Below are 23,186 nucleotides of genomic sequence, written 5' to 3'. Positions count from 1 at the left end.
AAAAGAAGAGCACAAGAAGTCAGTCTGAACATGCATAAACAGAGTTTCATCAAACATAGTTTACAATTCCAATAGCCACCGCAAGGCGTGCACAGCACAGAGGGAACCATAGCTGTGGGGTTTGACAGGATGACTTTGACGGGTGATATTGATTGACATTGACGATGCAAGAATTGATTGGATTATACAAAAAAAAATAAGGGCCAAAAATCCGTCTCCCAGAGATAAAGTTGATGTATTGGGAAGAGTGAGGGAAGCAGATGAGAGACTTAGCATTTCTAATAGTGTACACGGAGAGAAGGGAAAACATCTTTCAATGGCAGATAACCTTGCAAATGACCTACTTGGAATATACACAGGTTTGCTTTGCCAAAGTGTGCGTGTGTGTGTGTGTGTGTGTGTGTGTGTGTGTACAGTATGTATGTGTGTGTGTGTGTGTATGTGTATGTGTATGTGTGTGTGTGTGTTAGTGTGTGTGTGTGTGTGTGTGTGTATGTGTTAGTGTGTCCCTGTGTGTATTTTCCCCAGTGTTTATGTGTGTGTTTCTGCTCGGGCAGTCCTTACACTCTCTGTCCACTGCTGTCAGCAAACCATCTGTGTGTGATGACTGCCCGCTGAGCTCCCGGCATTTGCCCAAAACTCCCACTCTAATTCGCCCAAAACTCTCTCTCTCACACACACACACACACACACACACACACACACACACACACACACACACACACACACACACACACACACACACACACACACATACTGAGACAGCAGAGGTGAGCAGGTTCTCACACTGCTGCTGTGAGCACGCCCGTTTCAATTTAGCATTGCCCTTTCAGAGAATTGGATTTTAAAGTCGACAACATGGCAGTTTGCCCCATACGTTTGGACATAATGAACAGAAACAGTTTCGATCGCTTCGTCTGTGGTGTGTAGTGTTCAGAGACAGACAGACAGCCTGACAGAGATGTTGATCCGATGCATAATTCAAAACTAATGAATGGCTCCCTCGAAGAAGTCTGTACTCTCCAGCAACATGCAACAGTTTCTCTCAGCCCTCTTTTGTTTGAGGCCAAATATGTAGAGGTTAGATAGCTTTTTCCCATCAAATCAGGCTCAGTAATCTGGCTCAGTAAAATTTAGAGTTTGCAATTTCAGTCACATCCAAGGCACTGCTGAAAAAAACTGCATGATAAGTGCCAAAGAGATCATGTTAATTGGAATGATCTGGTTTTGTAAATGACTAAAAGTCTGGGAGAAGGAGCATGGGGTGTCAAGCCGACAGAGCTATCTTTCTTTGGTTTCTGGAAATTTCCGACACTGATGACACAATGGAGGAGGCAGTATCGAGCACCCCCTTCAACACCCTCCTTCATACACACTCACACAGACACACACACTCTCTCTCTCTCTCTCACACACACACACACACACACACACACAGACAGACACAAGTCTCTCACACACACACCACCACCCTCTTCGTCTCTATAAATACTCCCATCATGCAACATAGATGAGGTGGCGCTGGAAGGCAGCGCTGTCAAGCGAGGTCGCGAAAGCAGGAGCCGGCGCGTTCCGACACGAGCGGGCGAAGCGGGCAAAGAGGCTTCTCGGCAGCCGCATGAATAAGTAAAGGCCTACAGCTTTGGCGTCCCGGCACCTCTAGTCATCAGCCCCGCAGCCCCCACAGAGAGACCTGGAGACTCCGGAGATAAAGGCTCCATGCTCTGTCTTCACACTTAATCACTGCAAACCGATCATGCTGTTCTGATCGTCTCCCTGTCAAGGAACTATGGCGTGAAGATGCAGCCTTTTTGTTCAGTGGAACTACAGCATCCAGATGAAGATCAGAACTCGTATGTGTATGTTGAATATTTCATAGATTTAAATCAGTGTTGCTGTCCAGATTACATTTTTGACTATGCTGAGAGATGTTCCTTGCCCGTCTGCTCATCATTGAATCTGGAGACTTTGACCGAGGAACTGGAAGTATGTTCTCTTCACAAATGTGTTTGCAATGGACTTCTCCCAAGTGAAACTGGGGCCACATCCACATGAGCCTGTATAAACAGGACATAGCCTGACACACGAGCAGTAATGCGGCACAGATGTAGTCTGCTAATGCAGGATCTTTTTGTTTTAATAGATTTGATTTAGAAGTAGGGTGCTGGTGCATCTGGACTCAAAGGATAGATGTGTCATTCTGAAGATAACACTCTAAGGGCCAGATGTACATACATTTGCGAACGTAGCGTTATCAGCGTCATGGACAAACGCTGTCAGACCCAAGTTTCCGTCGTATTTATCACAATAGTGTAAACTGCGCCTTTCTCTGCCTTTCTCCGCCCATAAATGCAATTTACGAACATCCACAACTGAACGCAGAGCCTACATACAAGCGCAGTTGAATGAAGTTAACTGATGACCACATTAAAAAGAATCAAACGTTTAACGATCATGAAATAATACCATACATGATAAGATGTCAACAAGCTGGGAGATAATGAAGATCAGTAGTTTTACTCAAACTACTTGTGAACGTAGGCTATGGAAGATTGGTCAAATCTAGCAAGTAGGAAAGTTTAAGTGGATGACGTGAAAGTAAAAGTAAGACATTCGAAAGCCCAACAAAAGTTAAGGTTGCTTTTGATAGTACAAATACTTACAAAACTGGTGCTCTAAATAGCGATTCTGTTGTCTTTGAAAGGTTCTCTTATTGACACATTGAACTGCAATTTGGATTAACACCTGCTTTTACAAGGCGGAAGTATTTAGGCGCAGAATAGACGTGCGCTTTCAGGAGCAGTCTTTGTACATACCGCGGAATACATAATCAGGCGCTCTTTACGCTTCCCCTCCCATCTTTTTATGCTAAACTCCCACTTTCCCCTGGATCCTCCCATGAATGCATATGCATGATACGAAAAACACAATTAGCCATTTTCAGCTCCCGCGACAGACAGTTTGCGCTTTTACATCATTGTGGCCTGTTTGTACATACCTCACAATGATTTTACACGCACGTTGCGAAACAAATACGCCTGAAGTGGGCGCAAAAGCGTACATCTGGCCCTAAGTGTTAAAGGTTGCCCTTTTTTCTAGAGGATGCAGGTCAGTGGATTTGTGGATGGGGCAGCACAGAATCTGGGAGGAACGACTTGCAATCTGTGTATAGGATGCTGAGGCTTGGCATATAAACCCCCAAGATTTGGGGTCTCTGTGTGTGTGCATACTGTATGTGCTGCCTTATATTGTTTGCGTTTGCTCTGTTGCACTCTGTGTGTGTGTGTGTGTGTGTGTGTGTGTGTGTGTGTGTGTGTGTGTGTGTGTGTCTGTGTCAGTCCCTCAGCTTTTAGCTGGCAAGCCAGCGAGGAGGACAGGCAAAACTGATTCGGGCTGCCACTCACAGTGTCCGTTTGAGGCAGCTGACGGCGGAGCGCGCTCAGTAAGACCGCTCTGCTGCGGTAAGCATGGAGGGGATTTAGAGCCTCTCTTATTCTGCAAAGTCATTCACAAAGACGGTTATTACTCCACTGAAGTTTCCCTGCCCGCAGGCACCGGTGATCCCAGAGAGGCAGGGGCTACTGAGACTGGGCCTGTTATAACATTTTAATACAATTTCTACACATATTTCCACCCCTTCAGCTGGGTCGATAAAGGGATGAGGGGGAATGCATTTCCCCTCTACATATTTATGTTTGCTTATCCAGTGGGGTTAATGCTTGACCTAATTAGTCATGTAGATATTGAATTATGCTTTATTGTCTGTTATTAGTACTGTGATATAAGATTTGGCAAGATTTGCTATGTGGATTTGGTTGGTATAAATATTTTTTGTGTCTCTCTCGTCTGTCTCACTTACACAGGCATAGACAGACAGACATATATGCACACAAACTCAGAGAGAGAGAGAGAGTGAGACACTAATTATAAACTAAATTACCGTAGCTATGCTTCAGTCATTTCAGTATTCATTATCATTTGGCTGTTAAGTAGTTTTTTCACTCCATCGTTCCATCAAAGATGATGTTTACAGCCTCAGTCTTCTCTCTCTCTCTATCGCTGTTTCTCTCTATCACTTTCTCTGTCTATCACTTTCTCTCTCTGCCTCCCTGTGTTACATGTGTTCACACACACACACACACACACACACACACATACACATAGACATGAGTGGGCAGTCACACACACTCTCCATCCCTCAGAGGAGCGGACACAGGCCTGCTGCTCATTGCGGAGGGAACAGCTTTCTGCTGTCTGGCCCCACAGTCAGTAAGGAGAGGGAAACAGAGGAGAGAGGAGAAAAGAGAGGAGGAGAGAGGAGAGGAAGGAGAGGAAAGAGAAAAGAGGAGAGAGGAGAGGGGAGCAAGGGGAGCAGAGTATCTCCAGACAGCAGGTGGTCTGGGAGGGGAAGTCCTCTATGAAGCAGTAGCAGACATCTCTCTTGGTGGCAGATAGCAGCAGCAGCAGGCATGCAGCATTCGCATGGCATAGGAGGAGACAGGAACTAGCCTGATAAACCATTCAGACATTTTTATTTGAAATGCATGTAGCAGGAATTTATATCTCCCGTCAGGTAAATTGAGAAGAACAGGATGCCGAAAGATATTATTTCAGGCATGCTGTATCAAAGCTTTGAAGATTGCTCTAAAGATTCCTCAGACACTACTGTTTGTATACTTTGTATTGAAATTTATTTTTGATTTGTATTGCGCCACTGGTGATTCCACAGTTGCAGAGGGTCCTTATTTCATGTGCCGTTTCAGCTTTTGCTATTTAAAATGCAAGAGGTAGAATATAGTTTTCAACAGAACAGAGTCTTCCAGTCAGGATGATTCACCAGTTGGGTTGTCTTCTAGACATTAAACACACAAAGGGTAAGGGGATGAGGTCATCACATGCAGTCGATATCTGCTCCTCGTTGGTGTCATGGTGTCATCATGAGTCATGCAATTAATCATATGGACTAGAATATGTCAACTCAAAATAAGGCCTGTGTTAATCGTTATGTTAAATGTAGTAGTTTAACAGTTGTTCGGCATTTGGTCTAAACTGAGGAAGCTTGGAGGCTCTCCTGTAATCAGCACAGTGCTATGTTCTGTTAGATACAGGAGCCCCATGCACTGTAGATACTGTAGCACTATGAAAAGAATGCCAGGAAGAATGTCAGGGCTTTGTGTGTCCAACAGTTCCAGTGGAGGCCCTAAGCCTTCCATTGAGCTGTGCACCTGCAGTAGATGTCCTCTCCTCTCTCTTCCTTTCCTCTGACTCCTAATCAACCCCCTGCTAGCCTTATGAATGCTTAAGCAGCCTCTCTGCCCCACATTGTTTGATGTGCCAACTGTTTCCCAGTGGTAGAGGTGTGCCAGAAGGCATCCAGACACTAAATCCTTCCCCATACCCACCCTCTCCTCGAGCCCCCCACCCCCTCCAACCTCCAGCCTAGAATACAAACCTAATGTACATCCCACATGTATGCTATGCATTGGTATATACTGTATGCATTCTATGTAGCCTACAGGTTAAAAAAAAAGTAAATTAGCTGATTAGCATCTTGAAAGGATAAGTGCTGTGGCAGTGCAATAGAAGGAAGTTGCCTTTGAATATCTAAACAGGATCCAGGAACTTGTTGTTTTCCTGAATCACAGCAGATTGCACTTCAGTTCCTCCTGCCTGAAGTGCCACACGTGCAGAGAGATGATAATTACTGGAGAGCGGAAGAGGGGCGGAGATAGAGCTGTGCACCCGTGTTGTCCAGTCGGCCATTCAGAATGCTTTAGTAACGGACAAATTGCTAGGGAGGGAAGGAGCTGGGGGGGGGGGATGAACGATTCTTGCCAGTGGACACAGCTGCAAACGATGCTGGCGGGTCTCATCTATCCGCGGTTCAGACTATCGCTTCATCCGCTGCCCTTAATGTTCACCTGCCTGTAGCCGATCAATGCACAGACATGAAAAGACACGAGGACTGAAAGAGAGCCAGAGATTGATTTGATTTACTTCGCTTTGCCTTGCCTTGCCTCTGAGATTGTAGTTCTACACTTTTTCTTTGCACCTAAAGTCTATTCCCCAATGCATTTTGATGAGAACACATTCTTTGTCACCCAAAGTGTTTATTTAACGTGGAGAGAATTATTTTTGCCTTTCTTTTTATGTTTGTGAGTTCTGTTATGAAATCTTTTTCCCAGATCTTGAATTAGACAATTACCTGCTTTAATGTCATTTATGTGCTTCTGTGGTACTGCTGCCTCCTGTAAATAGAAATTAATGAGAGTCTCATCCCAGCTAATGTGATTTAGGGTTTAGAAACGTTTTTTTTTTTTCCTAGCCAAACTTCCATAATATATTTATCATCATTACCTCTGTCATTAAGGTTATGTTTTCAGTGCGGTTTGTCTATCTGCTTGTCTTTTTGTAAGCAGGTTAATGCAAAGATAGATGGCCCAATTTTTTTTTTGGAAGTCCCTATTAAGTTTTGGAGCAGTGCCTCAACAAATGTAGTTTCACTTGCGCATTTGCTAAGGTGCCCCTCTAGTCTCTGAATATTTCACTGGCAGTCACAAAGTCAGGTAACGTGTTGTTCTAACATGTTGATAAAGACATTTTTCAGACTGAAAGAACAAGCTCCAAACTCCAGCTCCCGGAATCAATCAATCAATACTAAAATGGACCAAAATAGGTGAATGCAGTGGGTGAAAATGAAGACTAATTATTGTACTCTGGTAGTGTTCTGCCATCAGCCCCCTCATCTATTCTTCTTTCTTGGAGAAAGTTCCCATTCGACGCTTTTAATCTTTTTCATCGACCCCCCGGATGTGCTGATAATCACCCTTCGCATTACCAAGCTCGTATAGATCATTTTGGGACGTTCTCCGTACAATTGTCTTCATTATTCTGCTCAGGAATTTATCTGGCTGTCAGCTGAACTGTCGTCATCAGAGAATACTCTGCAAATGTTGCGGCAGTATGCTGAATGGCAGTGGATGTTTTGGCTTTTGCCAGACTGCCCATGGGCGCCAGAAGTGGTGGCACCGGTGAGCATGGTCCAGATGGCACAGAGGGCAGCTGGGGTGAGGGGGGGTGGACTCTAAAGGATGCCTAACCTCCACCATACCAGGCAAGCCGTCAGGCTCTTCTGGAGCCCTCTACATCCACAATTGTTCTCTGTTTTCAGAAAGAGAAGGAAGTGGCGGGACTCACTTTTTTTTTCACTCTCTGAAAATGTGTTCTGTAATCTCCTGACTCTGTGTGCCATGGACTGTGACGAGGTCTGTCTTATCCGTCCACACACACTTACTGTACACACACACACACACACACACACACACACACACACACACACACACACACACGGGTGAATGTCCAGCTGTCTGTGGAGCGTCAGTGATGTCGTATAGCCCAGTGGTCCGCTGAGGTTCGGCTGAGTTCCACTGGACTGCCTGTCTTATCTCTGTCAGCTCAGCTTGGCAGCCGTCTGTATTTCAACGGCTAAGCCCAACCCCTGCCACATTATCCTACCAGGAAAACCAAGTCATATCTAGAGGCTGAATAGGCATCTCAGGGTAGCGCAAGGTTGGAATTTGTGATCAAACACTACCATTGATGTCTACAAAAGCACTTGGCCACATGCATCAAGCATCCAAGCACTTGGCAGAGCTGTGCGACTAGGCATATTAATTATGAATCACATGAGCCAAAATGGATGCACAGGATTATGTCTAATTCATGAGTGCAACTATAGCTGTCTCTGATGCTTTGCATCCATAGCTTACACTAGAAGCATTCATCCTGAGGATAAGTGCTTTGTGTCTCCTGTCCTGGTACTTACTGATTGATCTTCACCTTCCTCTTTCGCACTCAGGCTTGAACTTTGATTGGGTAAAGAGGAACCAGTCTCCACTCTGATTGGTTGTGTACCTCTTGTTGTGGGCTGTTCATTGGATGGAATTGAGGGATGAAAGGGGGGGGGGGCAGTGGTGGTAGATGGATGGCACCATGGGATGGATGGAGGAGGCAGGGGGTGGGAGGTGTGAGACTGTGTGTGTGTGAGAGAGAGAGAGAGAGAGAGAGAGAGAGTGTGTGTGTGTGTGTGAGAGAGAGAGAGAAAGTGTGTGTGTCTGTGTGTGTAAGAGAGAGAGAGAGTGTGTGTGTGTGTGTATGAAGAGGGCAGAGAGAGAGAGAAGAGGCTCTAGAGCAGTAAGGCAGAACTCTGTGGAGCCTCCCTACAGCTCCGGGTCGCCACACAGCTGAGCAGGTAGGCTGAGCTCTGCACTCCGAGCTCTTCCTCCCTCCCTCCCTCCCTCCTTCCCTCTATCTCTCTCTCTCTCTCTGTCTCTCTCTCTCACGCGTGTGTGCACGTTCTTCGGCAGTCAGCCCAGCCGGACGCTCCCCGACAGCACATAGCATCTATCCACCTGAGGTGAGTCCACTGCGTGCTCCACCAACTCCTTTATCGATTAGTATTCCTTTCGGTGCCAGGTGGTGACCAAGCTGGTCGACTTGATCTGACTGGACTACAATTTCAAGCCTGTGCAGGTTCTTTGTTTTTTACTTTTCTTGCTCTTTTCCTTGTTTCTGAACAGTCTATCAGCTTATCCAGTTGAACAAGGCATTTCCAGGAACAGAAAAGGGAAGGCCAGTAAATGAAGCCTTGATAGATCACAGCTTAGTCTCGTGTGTGTGTGGACCCAGATCTTAGCCGGATCACAACCAGATCTCATACAGAAGCAGCTGGTTTCTTTGTTAGTTGCTGCTTTCTTTCACATGTTTAATTGCGGGAGCGTTTTTGGTTCTGTATCATTAGCGTGGATTATGCAGTGGACAAATGAGGTCAAGCGGTGGTCATTCACTTCAATTCGTACTTTGTTGTCATTGTTTTTGAATAAAGATGGCTTAAGGAATCTTTTGAAGCCATTTTTCCCTTGTCATAATGGAGGTTTGCATGTTTCAAACTCTGTAGCGTCATGGCGGCTCTTAGTTTAGTGATGCATGAGATCTAACTTTAATATGCTTTTAACAGTTAATCTTCCCCTCAGTGGGTGTCGCACATTAAACACATCAGACATTCTGACAGCTCTTTCGTCAACTCGCACAAAATAACCTTATCAAGTGTGTACTCTTGTCGGGAAAGGAAATTGATGGTGAAGGAGAGAGAGCAAAGGAGACAACCGTTGAAGGTTGCTTGGCATTGTGTTGAGTGGGGAGGCTGAGGGTCTGAATGTGCGCCAGCGTGGGCGACTTGGAGTTGGAGCCGTTACGCAAGTGGCCCTGAGAAGACAGGCTCACGCTCCTTCTTTTGGTGTCTGTCGCCGGAAGCAGCCGAGGTTAAACAACAGCATTGTCACAAAGCCTGTGGTTAGTGTGCGCTTCATTCCGAAGTATTGATTTTCATTTGACTGTTGAGCAACTTCTCTCTCTCTCTCTCTCTCTCTAATGCTGTAATGCTGTCCACACTGCTGCTCTCTTTCTCTCTCTCTCTCTCTCTCTCTCTCTCTCTCTCTCTCTCTCTCTCTCTCTCTCTTTCTCTCTGTTTCATTTCCTCTGTCTCTCTCCATGTTTCCCTCAATGCCATTTTTATGCTGTATTAAATATTACATGAAAGCATTTCTGCATGGATGAATGTGGCCTGTGCCTTACATGCTGCTGAAAAGTGCCCGTTGCGATGCTAGTATTCCCATTAATGTACTGACATTCAGCTTTTCACTTCACTTGACATTTATTATAAACATCACTCACACAAATTGAAGGAAAGTCTGTATTTTTTTTTGTCTGTCCCTGTCCAAATTCATGATGCTATGTTTGGTATGGTAGTGGTTTTGTTATTCCCAGACACTAACACAGGGGTAAGAGTACCTACCTGCCTAGTTTTTGCTAGCATTAGCAATGTGCTTTCATCAGGGCTCAGAAGCTGGAGATGTGAGGACAGGAGAGGATGCGAGGGCAAAGCCGGCGTCATCTCCCGTCCAGGTCTTAAGGGATTTGCTGACTGCCAGGCCGATCTTAACAGATTCAGTCAGGGGCTGGTGCCCAGGGACATACCGTAATGAAATATTTACTCCGTACAGGCCAGCTCTCCTGGGGTCCTCATCCCCCTCAGCACCATTAGTCAGAAACAAGTTTGGGCCCAAAGCTAATGGTTTTGGCTTCAACAAAGCTAACAAATATGCACCATGAAACATCTTACGTTGTAAAGAAATCTGCTGTTATCTCTTTACTAGCATACTTAAGCTAGATACTGTAGGTACTGTACTTACATCTAGGCATTGCGTATATTGTAGGATTTAAGTTAGTAGAAAGGTTGGGGAATTGGGAGTAGGGAGTAGGCACCATGAATTGAACAATTAGCGGCATAATTTAAGGAATAAACTTTGCAATTGATATATAGGAATATTGATGGTGTATATTCAGGGTGTTTTTGCATCTATTACAATGTAGTTACATTGTATTAAACATCCAATTATGGCGAACACAAAAGGTATCAATCAAAACTGAGTAGATTATATCGGTGAGAGTGTATTAACACAAGCACCCAATGCTACCAGCAAGAAGTAAGGGCTACTTTTACAGGAAGTAAAATCAAAATCAAATGTTCAGCATTTTCAGTGGTATATTAAATCACCTTAGGCAAGTTATTTATGGGAGAGAGTTTTATAATCACTGCTACTCTAAATGAGTTGAAGGCCATAGGGATTCCAGAATCTCAGCTCATTATTAGTGCTGATGTGAAAGTCTAATTGATATTTCAGGGAGTGGCGTTGGTGGGGACTGGGCCTATTGTGTTTGAAAGGTTCCTGGGAGAGTTTAGTTAAATACCGTACTCAGAGATCTCCTCCCAAAGATGGGAACAGTGGAGACAACACACTCCAACACAGTCTCAGTCTAATTTAGTTACAATCATAGATATACTATTGAATATAAGTATATGATTATTAATAATGACTCCAAAGCAGTGATTTGCAAATGTCTTTTAGCCCAGTACTTTCACCGATAAGACTTAGCCCAGTACTTTCACCGATAAGCAGATAGGACTGCTTTGATGAAAAGACTTAGTGTTCAGGCTAGTATGATTATGAATGATCCTCGGCTTCCATGCCAACAGGCTCATCAATGACGTCCTGCCCTTCCGTTCAATATCCCATTGACTTTTGCCGCCAGCTCATCATTCAGAAGTCATTTGGACTTGGTCTTTGGGCTTTGTCTTCAATTTGGATCACAGATAGTTAATAGCTTTCCACACCGTGATTGATCAGGATAGAGCTAAGCTGATCACTGTCAAGCACATGAATTAAATATGAAACATAAAAAATCTAGGCAGAAGCCTTCCTCTGCAGAACAAAAGGTTGCGATCACTTGTAACATCTAAATATAATTGTACATATTTTTTATTTGTGTATTACTTACCTTAGTCTTCAATTTATTTATATTAATTTTCATCAGCAAACTTCTCTTTTTTAAAAACATCTTAGTTGATGCCGTTTATCTTCAATTCACTGATGCTGTAAAATAGGCATGTACTTGAAAGCTTTCTCAGCCTGTCTCATAAGTGTCTGATGTAATGCTGTAGCTGTGAATCTGCCCTATGCAATTAGATGAGCATCGCATAAGAGTATCAAAGGTCTTAATCAGCTGTATGGCATTGAAAGGACAGAGAGGCACACTTTTCATTCCAACTAGCCAAGGCTATGCACTATGCAGTTCTGTGCTTCTGGGGTGAAAATATGTATATAAAAAAGTACAACGTCGGGCACTATATCACCATGAGTATGAGTTAGCATGCTAATAAGCAATTTGTCATTTTATCAGTGCCAAAAGTGATGATGTTTGTAAGGGTTTGTATTTTCCCAAAAAAAAGGGTTTGGGCATTTTCTTCAGTGCCTTTTCTTCAGTTTTTAGTTTGCTCACTCTTTGCTGCTGTTTTAAAGTGTTAAATTGATGTCATTTGTGTCATAGCGGTTTTATTTCTCTCTCCTCATTGCCCTCTGACATGTCTCTGTGAGCATTTTAATGGCCAGGACTTTGAAGAAGGGATTTTGGGGAAGTCTGTCACAGGCCAAGGATCAGCCTCACCCTAAACCTTTGGGTCTTGCTTTGTTCCGGACAGTCATCAAGGTTGTTAGTCTCACTTGAGGAGTGTCTTGCACTTTGTCTAGTGTCCTGTGAAGATCACTCTCTGGAGACTCTGGTAGGGAGTACATAGGGAGGGAGAGAGAGACAGACAGAGAGAGAGAAAGAGAGAGAGAGAGTTTGTGTGTGTGTGTGAGAGAGAGAGAGAGAGAGAGAGAGAGAGAGAGAGAGAGAGAGAGAGCATGTGCCTAGTAACTGGGTTGGCAGGTTGCAGTGCAGAAAAGCAGAAAAAGAATGTAGAAAATATCAAGGTGACCTGATAGGAGAGGATGTCTCTGCGGAAATGGAGAGCGCACACACACACACACACACACACACACACTTTAGTACAGGCTCACTGCAACCCCTCCACTTTGCCCCTTGGAATGACAGTAAGTGTATCTGACAGGATGGAATGCTTCCAGTGGGTTGAGGCACGCAGAACCCTAACACCAAAACAACCAAAGGTGTTTACCGTCTCCGAGTTCCTCCTACTGTAGTCTAACTCGAAGCAACTCGAAGACAAGACGTGCTAAATGCCACCTGATGGGATGTGATTACATATCACAGAGAGCAAAGCTTCAAGGCTATTGATTTTCCACAGCTTTGCGCAAGGCGTCCGCTGTTTGGACGACACCTTCCTCTTCTCCCGTTTATAATGGATCATTTAACTCTACTTTTGAGTCTGCAAACATCAAACCATCACACTGTGCCGACATCTAGCAAACAAGTCAATTGAGCGCCTTGTGTTTTTGCCTTTGTACTGATCTGTGACCTGTGAATTCAAGGGGCTGTGCTTGTTAAGGTATGACTGAAGTGTTTTGACATTGTCATGGTTGGTGGAAAACATTGAACATCGCCATGACAACCTATTTTCAAAAGTAAGGTACTTTTGAAAATAGGTTGTCAGAAATAAAAGAATGTTTTAGATCCTCTGGAGTTGGATGTGAGTTGATAGGCGATCCACTCTTTCACCTTCAACATCATGAAGTGCATATAATGGAAAGGATGACAAATGGAAGCCTGAATGAGAAATAGCTGACAGGAGAAGTAGAGAGAAAAGGACATCTTGATAAGAGATATTGCCAGTCCCTGGTTTCCATTTCACAAAAAAAAAATGCATTTAGTTGGCCAGTCGAATCGTGTTCTTTCAGATTGATGAATTTCCCAAATCCAATTATAGATTCTGAATTAGGCTCACTGCATCCCATCTCTCACAGTAATAAATGAAAACATTCAATTTTATATTAATATTATTTGATATTGATAGTGTGACATGTACAGTATATGTGCTGCAGTTCCAATGTGTGAAACTAATCCTGAAAGAAAACACATTGTGATAGCCTGTACCTCCTTATCTCAAAACTATTCCAATTGCAAACGCTATTTACCGGTACACTGTAAAACCTATACTTACTTTGGCCAAATGGTAAAGGCCTAACATTGTTCTCTCTTTCTCTCTCTCTCTCTCTCTCTCTCTCTCTCTATCTCTCTATCTCTCTTTTTCTCTCTCTCGCTTTCACACACAAACACAAAGCACACACACACACAAGCACACATACATACACACAAACACACACACACACAGAGACACACATACCTTCACTCACACAACCCTGCTTCTTCCTCTCCATCGTTATGTCTGTTCCAATCCTCTTTCTTTTGCTCTCTCCCGTGTGTTCCTATCACACACCCCCACACATCCCGCAGACCTTTCCAGAGTCGTCATTTCTGCCTGTCTTTGGTTTTCTTTCTTCTCATCTGATGTGAATTATGGATCATCGCCCACTAGTCCTGTATTTAATTGAGTAGAAAAGGGAAAAAAGGCATGCTGTACAGTAGGCTTGAACCCAGCATCAAATATGGACTTTGCTTTTGTCTTGATCTTGATAAAAAGATTCATGTGGAATGAAGGGTATTGTGGTGCTGAAGTCGAGTAGATGTTGTTGAATTGTGGGTTTGGTTGTTAGCTGGTGTGTGTGTGTGTGGGGTGGGTGTGGGTGTGTGTGCAAATGGAATGGGAGTTTCTCCTTATTTTTAATTAACTCTGGGAACCTGATTATCTCCCTCAGTTTTAAATTGAGTCTCTGTGGGATAAAGGCTCCTCTACAAAAGGCTCGACCCTCTACACACACACTTTCTCTCTAACACTTTCTTCTTCTCTCTCTCTCTCTGTCTCTCTCTCTCTCTGTCTGTCTCTCCTAAACACACACACACAATCACAGATAGAAACCAAACATGCCCATACACACAGAGAGAGAGAGAGACCAGGGGATAGGAAACAAATATGTTGGCATGACAACAAGGAAGATGTTTGCTCTGCACACAAGAGAGGAAGAGTGGACACACAAGCAGAAGACTGGTAGAGAGAGAGAGAGAGGACAGAGATTATTATACCATAATGCATGTATGATCTGATAAGAGAAAATGAGTTAACAATGGACCCAAGCCCATCGGAGGCAGAAAGAGACCTTTGCCACCGGAGTAATTAACCAGTGTGTGACAGCAGCAGCGCTGAGCACTGGATCAGAATGCCGCCTGCTCTGGGCTTCTCCCAATATCCACAGGAAACTGCAAGGTCATGCTGTGACATTAAGTCATCCACACAGAAAACCGCAGTCTAACAGCCATGGAAATGAAAAAGAATGTGTGTGTGTGTGTGTCTGTGTGTGTGTGTGTGTGTGTGTGTGTGTGTGTGTGTGTGTGTGTGTGTGTGTGTGTGTGTGTGTGTGGATGTGGGTGTGGGATGGGTACAAATAAAGGCCAAGGAATCAATGGCGTCTTAATGAGAATTTAGTGGAGAGCCTGAGACTCTAACTGTGCTAATTAGTAGCATGAAATGGTAAATGATGGGATAGGCCTCTGCTGAAAAGGTAAGCAAGGCAGATAAAAGAGTTGTGAATGAAAATGGGTGTAGGGATTTGCGGGAATAAGCTAACAGTTTTTCTGTGTTTATTATGAACATTGTTTTCTATTGTTTACAGAGAAATAATCTTTCTCTCTCTCTCTCTCTCTCTCTCTCTCTCTCTCTCTCTCTCTCCAGTTGGGATGACAGTAGTTCGGTCAGTAGTGGGCTGAGTGACACTCTAGACAACATCAGCACGGATGACCTGAACACCCCAGCCTACTCGAGCATCACAGCTTCTCCACGCAAGAGCAAGGGACCGCAGGTACTGTGCATACACACACAAACACACACACACACACACACACACACACACACACACACACACAGTGTGTATTTTGGAACTTGTGCTGAACTTGTTCTCCACAGAGGAAGAGGCCTGATGTATAAATAGCCGTGTCTTCCCCCTGATACACAACAGCTTGAGAACTGTGGAGAACTCTCTCTGCTGTACCATCTGCCGTGTGTGTGTGTATGTGTCTGTGTGTGTGTGTGTGTGTGTTTGTTTATTGGTGAGTGTGTGTGTGTGTGTGTGTGTGTGTGTGTGTGTGTCTATTTATGCGTGTGTGTCTGTGCATTTGTGATGTTGAACCTTACATGTGCACATGTAGGTTCGACCTTGTGTGCATCTTGATATAAGGTGGGCGGCTGCCCTTTCACTAATAACCTTGTGCCTCTATGTGCATCTGTGGGTGGGCTTGTGTGTGTGTGTGTTTGTGTGTGTGTGTGCGAATGTGTGTGTGTGTGTGTGGGGGGGTCCACTCTTGCAGTCCCACGGCAAGCATGTGGAGCGAGACGCCAGCAGCTGGGCCGGTGCCGAGGACCTGAAGAAGGTGGACGAGGAGCTGGACAGCAGCAGCATGGACCCTTCCTCCAAGTGGAGGGCTTCCTCTTCCTCCTCCTCCTCTGTGCCCAGCCAGCCAGAGGACGGCGGGCAGAAGACGGCCCTGCCCGTGTCTCAGACGGGCTCCTGGAGACGGGGCATGACCGCCCAAGTGGGCATCACGCCACCCCGCACCAAAGGCACGTCAGGCAACCTCAAAACTCCTGGTATGGTGAATGGCATTTCTCTGCACGTCAGCACACACACACACACACACACACACACACACACACACACACACACACACACACATACACCCACCCACACACACACACACACACACACTGAGGCAGAGAAACAAACATATGTGTATCTAGTAGGGCTGCAGCTAATGATTGTTTTCATAGGGGATTATTTTATCGTTTCTTATTGTGAAAAAATGCCCAAGACTATTTCCTCAAATGCCTTGTTTTAAGTGTATTTAGTTTAAGGAGATCAGAGCAGGTAAAATCAGCTAATTTTGTTTGCTTAAAAAAATGACACAAAACAGAATAACAGACTAAGAAAATTGACTATTAATTTAATAGTCAACAACTAATTGATTGATTGTTGCACCGCTTGCATCCATAGGCATAAAAACGAACAACTGTGTATGCAGACGCGCGCGCATCCACACACACACAGCCACACAGCTTCTGTATCCCAAGCACAAATCTCTGCAGCTCACCCGATCCACTAACACCCATATCAACCAGGCTTTCAGCTTTAATCAGCACATCAGCACACACTAGTGCTCAGAGCTCTGGACAGCTAACGGACAAATCCACTCGCCTCACCCGTCCAGCTATGCCGCCTGAATGAGCTGTGTGTGTGTGTGTGTGTGTGTGTGTGTGTGTGTGTGTGTATTTGTGTGTGTGTGTGTGTGTGTGTGTGTGTCCGTCCACCTATGGCGACTGGAGCTCTTCTCCTCTTTGTTGTTTAGTATTTGGTGCTGTTCTGAACCTCCTCACAGTATCCTGCTTGCATCCAAATGCATCCAGTTTGTGAAGCTTCGACTACAACAAGGCCTTAAACTTCTGGGTAGCTGTATGTGTCACTGCTCAGGGTCCAACAGAACCTTAAACTTCTGTGTAGATGTGTGTGTGTAGATGTGTGTGTAGGCTATACTGCTCAGGGTTCATTGAGTATATCAGGTTTCGGAATAGTTTTTCGGTGCACTCAGCGAAAGTGGAAGTGTGTGTGTGTGTGTGTGTGTGTGTGTGTGTGTGTGTGTGTGTGTGTGTGTGTGTGTGTGTATTTGGCTAGAATTCGCTGTGCCTCCTGATTCAGCTGAGCTGGTGGCAGAGCAGTAAGCGTCGGCTGATTTGGCCCTGCTGCTGCAGCTGGCCCTGCTGGAGATGATGAATAGATGAGTCAAATTATTTGCAAATAAGCGGCGAAGCGCGGCGAAGCACACCTCACCTCTGCTCGATAAAGCCTGAATAATTCAGAGCCGCGGTTGGAGGGGAGGTGAGGTCCCTGCGCGCAGTGCTGCTACTGAGCTTCTGTGCTACTGTAAGTGTTTTGTTGCCAGTTTTGTGTTTAGTAAAGGGAGGCGATGTTGTTCTATCGACAGGCAAAACCGACGACGCCAAGGCTTCGGAGAAGGGCAAGGCTTCGTCCAAGAGCGCGAGCATCGAGCGCTCGCCATCTGACGCGGGCAAGAGCAGCGGCGACGAGGGAGGCAAGAAGCCACCCTCGGGCATCGGACGCCCGCCCACCACGGGCTCCTTCGGGTACAAGAAGATACCCGGCGCCTCGGGCACCCTCATCACAGCCAGCGGGGCCACCCTGACCAGTGGCTCGTCCACGCTGGGCAAGGTGCCCAAATCGTCGGCCATAGGCAAGGGAGCGGGCATCGGCGGCGGCGGAGGCGGACGCAAGACGAGCCTGGACGGCTCGCAGCATCAGGACGACGGTGTGCTGCTGGGCTGCAGCAGCTCCAAGGTGCCCCTGCAGTACCGCTCGCTTCCCCGGCCGGCCAAGTCGTCCAGCGGGGCCGCCGGCGGCGGGGTAGTGGCCGCGCGCGGGAGTGGACATCGCTCCAGCTCCAGCAGCATCGACTCCAACGTCAGCGGCAAGTCGGCCGCCGCGGGGGCCACCGGCAACGGCACCGTCCCCGGGGCCAAGCGGCGCGACGGCGCCAGCAAAGTGGGCTCAGGCCGCTGCAGCCCGGTCACTGTCAACCAGACAGACAAGGAGAAGGTGGCCGTCTCCGACCAGGAGGGCGGCGCTCTCTGCACCTCGCCCAAGTCCAGCCCCACCTCCGGCGGCCAGTCGGGACTCCGCCAGCCCGGCTCCAAGTACCCCGACATCGCCTCTCCCACCTTCCGCCGGTAAGGCTCCCATGATCCTCTCTTTTACATTCCCCTCCAGCCGCTTCGCAATGTCTGTATGTGTGTGTGTGTGTGTGTGTGTGTGTGTGCGCGCGCGTGTGTGTGTGTGTGTGTGTCATTACTCACTCTGTTTCATTACAGTGTCATAAAGATAGAGGGAACCTTATCTGTGAGGGAGTTTGAGCCTCTTGAAGCTGCTGGCAGTGGGATGGGGGGTGGTGGGTTGGGGGGGGATGAAATATGCCTGTTTGCCACAGACTATTGTCTCCCTTGATGCAGCGGGCGAGCCACATAGATCTGAAAGTTTCTCTCATCCATCACAGCCCCTTTTCAGGTCTTCATCTCCCCCCACAAATCTCCATAACTCGCCGCACAAACTCCCACCATCTCATCAGCAAGTCCCAGATAAAAGGATGTATAAAGTGACCATAAGATACCCACTTAATCATGCTTTAGTGCAGGGACGATCTATCACGGGTGGCTCTCTCTTTCTCTCTCCACCACAGTCAAAGATGAGATCGCCATCTAGTGACCATCAGGTGTAGTGGCAGGCAGTGGCTCTCAGATGAGTTGTGCACACTGCTGCAGCAGCACACGCAAGACAGGCATTTACCATTCAGATCAGGAGGTGCTGTGAACCACAATGCGCTGATTGTGGCTGACGGGGGGCCAACGCCATTTCATGCACAAATCTGTGTGTTCTTGTGTGTGTGTGTGTGTGTGTGTGTGTGTGTGTGTTTAAATTTGCATCAGTCAGACCATGCTGTTGAGTAGTGGGGAGGAGATGGGGGGGTATGGCCACTGCATAGAGATATCATTCAATTATCTCATTTGAGTGGAGATGAACTTAACTTAGACGTTTTAAGGGATGTGCTGACTGCTCTCTAAGTACCGGATGCAATGCATGTATTAAACATTTGCTATGTGTGAATGTAATCTTAGATATTAATAGCTCTGTGCACAGTTACCACACTCCTGTCTTCCATTCCACTAATATGAATAAATACATTTATAAATGCATTCATGGATAATTTATACAGTATAATTGTATTTTGGAGGAAAAATGGCATGGTTAATTTATCATGTTGCTTAAGTTAAAAAGCATATTTCTTTTCAGCAGCTTGCTTCAGGTACTGTATATGAACTGGCCTCTTCCCCTTTTTTGTCCATGACCAGATTGTTTGGTGCCAAAGCCAGCAGTAAGCCTAGCTCACCTGGCACCCCTGACTCGGGCAAGTGCCTGTCGGCTCTGAGCAGCCCGCACGGCACGCTTGCACGACAGACCAGCCTGGACTCGCCCTCCTCGGGCACGGGCAGCCTGGGCAGCGCAGGCGGGCAGAGCGGCGGCAGCAGCCCGCTGTATGGCAAGGTGCCCGAGCTGGGCACGGACTCTCCGGCGTCTAGCCCGGCGTCGGGGCTGTCGCTGCCGTCCAACGCGCGGCCGTGGCCCACCGCCACCCTCAGCAGCTCGTCGGCGGGCAGCAAGGACACGCTGAGCTGCCAGAGCATGACCAGCCTGCACACCAGCTCCGAGTCCATCGACCTGCCACTGGGCCACCACCACGGGCCCAAGGTCACGCGAACGGGCAGCGTCAAGTCCACTCTGTCCGAAGGGTGAGTCTGCCCACTGGCAGGGGAGAGACAGGATGTGTAGGCTAGGCTGTGGCGTCAGGGATTTAATAGCACTAAATGTATGCTCTATAACTAAGTGAGCTAACCAATTATCTACCAATGTCTTATAGAAATATTTGTTTTCGTGTTTTATTTTCTCCCAAGATGTATGGGATTATTAAGGACCTTAATAGTTGTTCAGGCTGTTGTTAACACCATATGTTTTTGTCTTGTTTTAATAGTTCAATTAGCTATGTCTAACTTAAAAGTTTTTTTGGTTTTAATGTTTTTATAGGTATTTTTATGACATTTAACATAGTTGATTAATGACTCAACAATAAGCTAACCAAACACAAAGAGGTTAACCAAGTACTAGGAGTTTAACATTAAATATCTAATGCAATAAATGTTTTGAATGTAGTATAACTGTATGTATTGTTTTCTGTTTTAACAGCATGCCCCTTGACAGAAACACTCTTCCCAAAAAGGGATTAAGGTACTAATACACCATTGCAATATCTTCTCAACAAAGATTTCATTACTTTTTACATCCATGGCCTCTCCTATAATGAGAGTGCCATACTCTCACAGACTCCTCATGATCACAACCTCATGACCCCTCATGTAGTTAGGAACCTGAAATCATATTAGCCAATTCCTGGATATTTATTTTAAAGCTAGTCAACTTTAAAGTAGTCTTTTGAAACTCAAATCATATGTTTGACAGGAGAAAAATTGGAAATATTCATGAGGCAAACGTAGCATAGCTGACATTCACAGAGCCGCACAGTCACAGAATCTTCTACCTGTCTTTTCAGAATAAGTATGGAAAAAAGAAACAAGGGTATGGAGAAATTGTTTCCAGACTATTGCATTTGCAGTACTAATCAATTCACTCAGGTCATAATGAACCATTCCTACTGTTTTGTAGTGTAACTGTCAGTCCCCATCATCAACATACAACTATGATACAACTAAAAATGACCCAGCTAAATGGACGAATATTAAGTGTCATTTTTTAATTCACTTCGGTTGTCCATACCTTTGTTTTCACCGAGTTATCCCAAACCAGAAGTGGCCGCGATGTCGAGAATATGGTCAGAAAAATCTACCGAGAAGTTTTTTAAATTTGAGTATGGAAAAATTATGGAATTTTGAAATGGAAAATGTGTAGGAACCCTGGAGTGTGTTTTCTGTTTGCCCGCGTGCTGTCAGAGGCCAAATCCCCTCTATGACGAACAGCGCGCATAGATAACAAGCCCAACGGCAGCTTCCATTATGCCGATAATGAGAAATTCTACTCCAGTAGCTCCGCGGCTCTGATGAAACCCAGGACCGATAAAAAGACCCTCTGTCTTCCACAGTAACTAGTGAGAGTGTCAAGAATAGCTCCGCCACAGTCATTCAGGCCAGAGATGCTCATTCTCTCATTTGTAATCTTTGTGTCATTTCCCCCCACACACATACACTCTCTCTCTCTCTCTCACACACACACACACACACTCACACACACACACACACACACATAGACATGTCTTAAAATAGTGTCCATTTTATCCTCCACCCAAACCTTCACTCTCTCACTCTCTCTCTCTCTCTGGCTCCATCTATCTCTTTCTAATGGCCAGCTCTGTGTCCAGACCATGTCACCCCAAAAGGTCACGCAGGAGTTCATAATTGAATCTAGAGGAAGGAGAGGAGAGGTCACAGTCTCATTGGGATGAATAATGTGTTGTCATCTCTGCTGTCCGACTAGTCTCTGTCCATTATAGAGGTCCTTCTAAAGGTCACTATACCTCAAACTGGAGAGAGAAACTTTCTAGGTAGAAGAAAGGAATGCAGAATGCAAAAACATACTGTCTTCTCCCAGTTGATATAAAATAAACTGTCAGCGGAAGTTCTTTCAGAGTGCCTTTAGCCAGTTCTTGTTACTGTGCTATGAAAAGCCTTATTCATCTTTGAATGTGTATCTAGAGCTGTGCATTGTCGTATTTTGCCACGGGCCAGTTTCTGACATTGAAGAAATACAAAGGCCTACTCACAGTGACAACTAGGCCTGCCCAGGTCGCAGTTGGACTCAAAGTTAAGTGAGAGTGTCAGCTTGTCAGCTAGAACGCGGTGACAGCATGGGGGATGAATTTAGAAAAGGAACTCTGAGGTTATTTAAGATATTATAGAACTTGTACTTGCCTATCGCATACATCGTAAGGTAAGCAAGTAAAGATGAAAGTAAGAAACTAAAAGCGTGCTTTAAGTGACATGAGCTTTGCCCACTTTTTGTGATGCCCAAGCTGTTTGCTAATTTGCGCAAAATTGCACCCTTACACAAGTGTGTATAGGGAGCTGTCAGACATTCAAATCATCCATTTGTCTTTTCAAAGGGCATGTAGGAGGAAGTTACTTTGAGTACCTCTTCTGCCAGCGTCCCTTTTTATCCAGAATTCAGGGCTCAATAGTCACCAATAATAGTGTTGGCTATCCTGAGCACCAACCCTTACAAAGAGCAATCAGTGTCCAACAATCATGTCAGGGGGGTTTATGTGGGGGAAAAAAGACATTTGATGAAAAGAATCAACAAAGCAGTGCCACATGCAAGAGCAAAGCATCTGTCAGTCATTATGTTGTGTGGAGACAGAAGTACAGTAGAGTTTTGGTAGGACCAGCTGTTTGAAAACAGAATCAAAGTGAACTGAGGTCTCCTCTGACAGGTCGTGATGTTCCCCTCAATCTTCCTCCTGCCTCAGAACTCTGCATGGAAGGGGAAAAAATGAAAAGGAAATGAGCATGAACTCAATTATCGTCTTTAGGGGATTAAACGGAGTGGGTTTTTTGAACGTCCCTTGATAAGACTGGCCCCCCTGCTGGAGCCATTAGCCAGCCAAACGAAAACTCTGTCTGTGTCTGTGTTTGAGCAGACAGTGTGTCTCCTTGCCATGGTCTCGCATGTTGCCAGTGATGTGTTCAGACTGGATAGGATAGCTAGACCTAAGTGACAGAACTTTCACTAAACCCCAGAAGCCCCTGTCTCTCTGTTGCCCTTTTGGGAAAGGGAGACTGTGCCTACTGCCCACCCGACCTTCCTCTGAACCCTAGTCTAGGGGAATAGCAAGTTCCCTTTTCATAGTAGCAAAGACATTGCTGGAGTGGTTGCTGGAGGAAATCCAAGTTGTCAAACGTATTGAACTTCTTGAATGCAGTCTTTCGTTGTACATCCCTTTAGTGTAGACATACTTCAACAACACAGCACATTGTATTTAGTAATCCAATAAAAACGTATCAAGAGCTAACGCTCGAGAGTGCGGTTCTCAACTATGTTTTCAAAGCACATTGTATTGACATGAACGACTACTACAGTAGCATTTTAACGATGCCG

At 45.6% G+C, this 23,186-nt stretch overlaps 1 protein-coding gene across 3 annotated transcripts in view; it reads left to right on the top strand.

Moving 5' to 3' along the window:
- nav3 (neuron navigator 3) overlaps positions 1-23,186 on the top strand; it is a 172,833-nt gene that overhangs the window by 119,897 nt on the left and 29,750 nt on the right. For all 3 annotated transcript variants that reach the window (XM_076296784.1, XM_076296783.1, XM_076296782.1), the window contains 5 exons: positions 15,143-15,269; positions 15,775-16,054; positions 17,443-18,202; positions 19,379-19,816; positions 20,268-20,309. In XM_076296784.1, the coding sequence (XP_076152899.1) occupies positions 15,143-15,269; positions 15,775-16,054; positions 17,443-18,202; positions 19,379-19,816; positions 20,268-20,309 (1,647 nt within the window). The remainder of the gene's footprint in view (positions 1-15,142; positions 15,270-15,774; positions 16,055-17,442; positions 18,203-19,378; positions 19,817-20,267; positions 20,310-23,186) is intronic.

Source organism: Alosa pseudoharengus, unplaced genomic scaffold, assembly GCF_046254945.1.
Source record: "Alosa pseudoharengus isolate Yale_2024_CS ecotype anadromous, Long Island Sound unplaced genomic scaffold, YU_APseudo_1.1 YU_APseudo_1.1_scf_20, whole genome shotgun sequence".
NCBI lineage: Eukaryota > Metazoa > Chordata > Actinopteri > Clupeiformes > Clupeidae > Alosa > Alosa pseudoharengus.
Note: the sequence above shows the minus strand (reverse complement) of the source record. Positions and strands in the feature narration are given on the sequence as shown.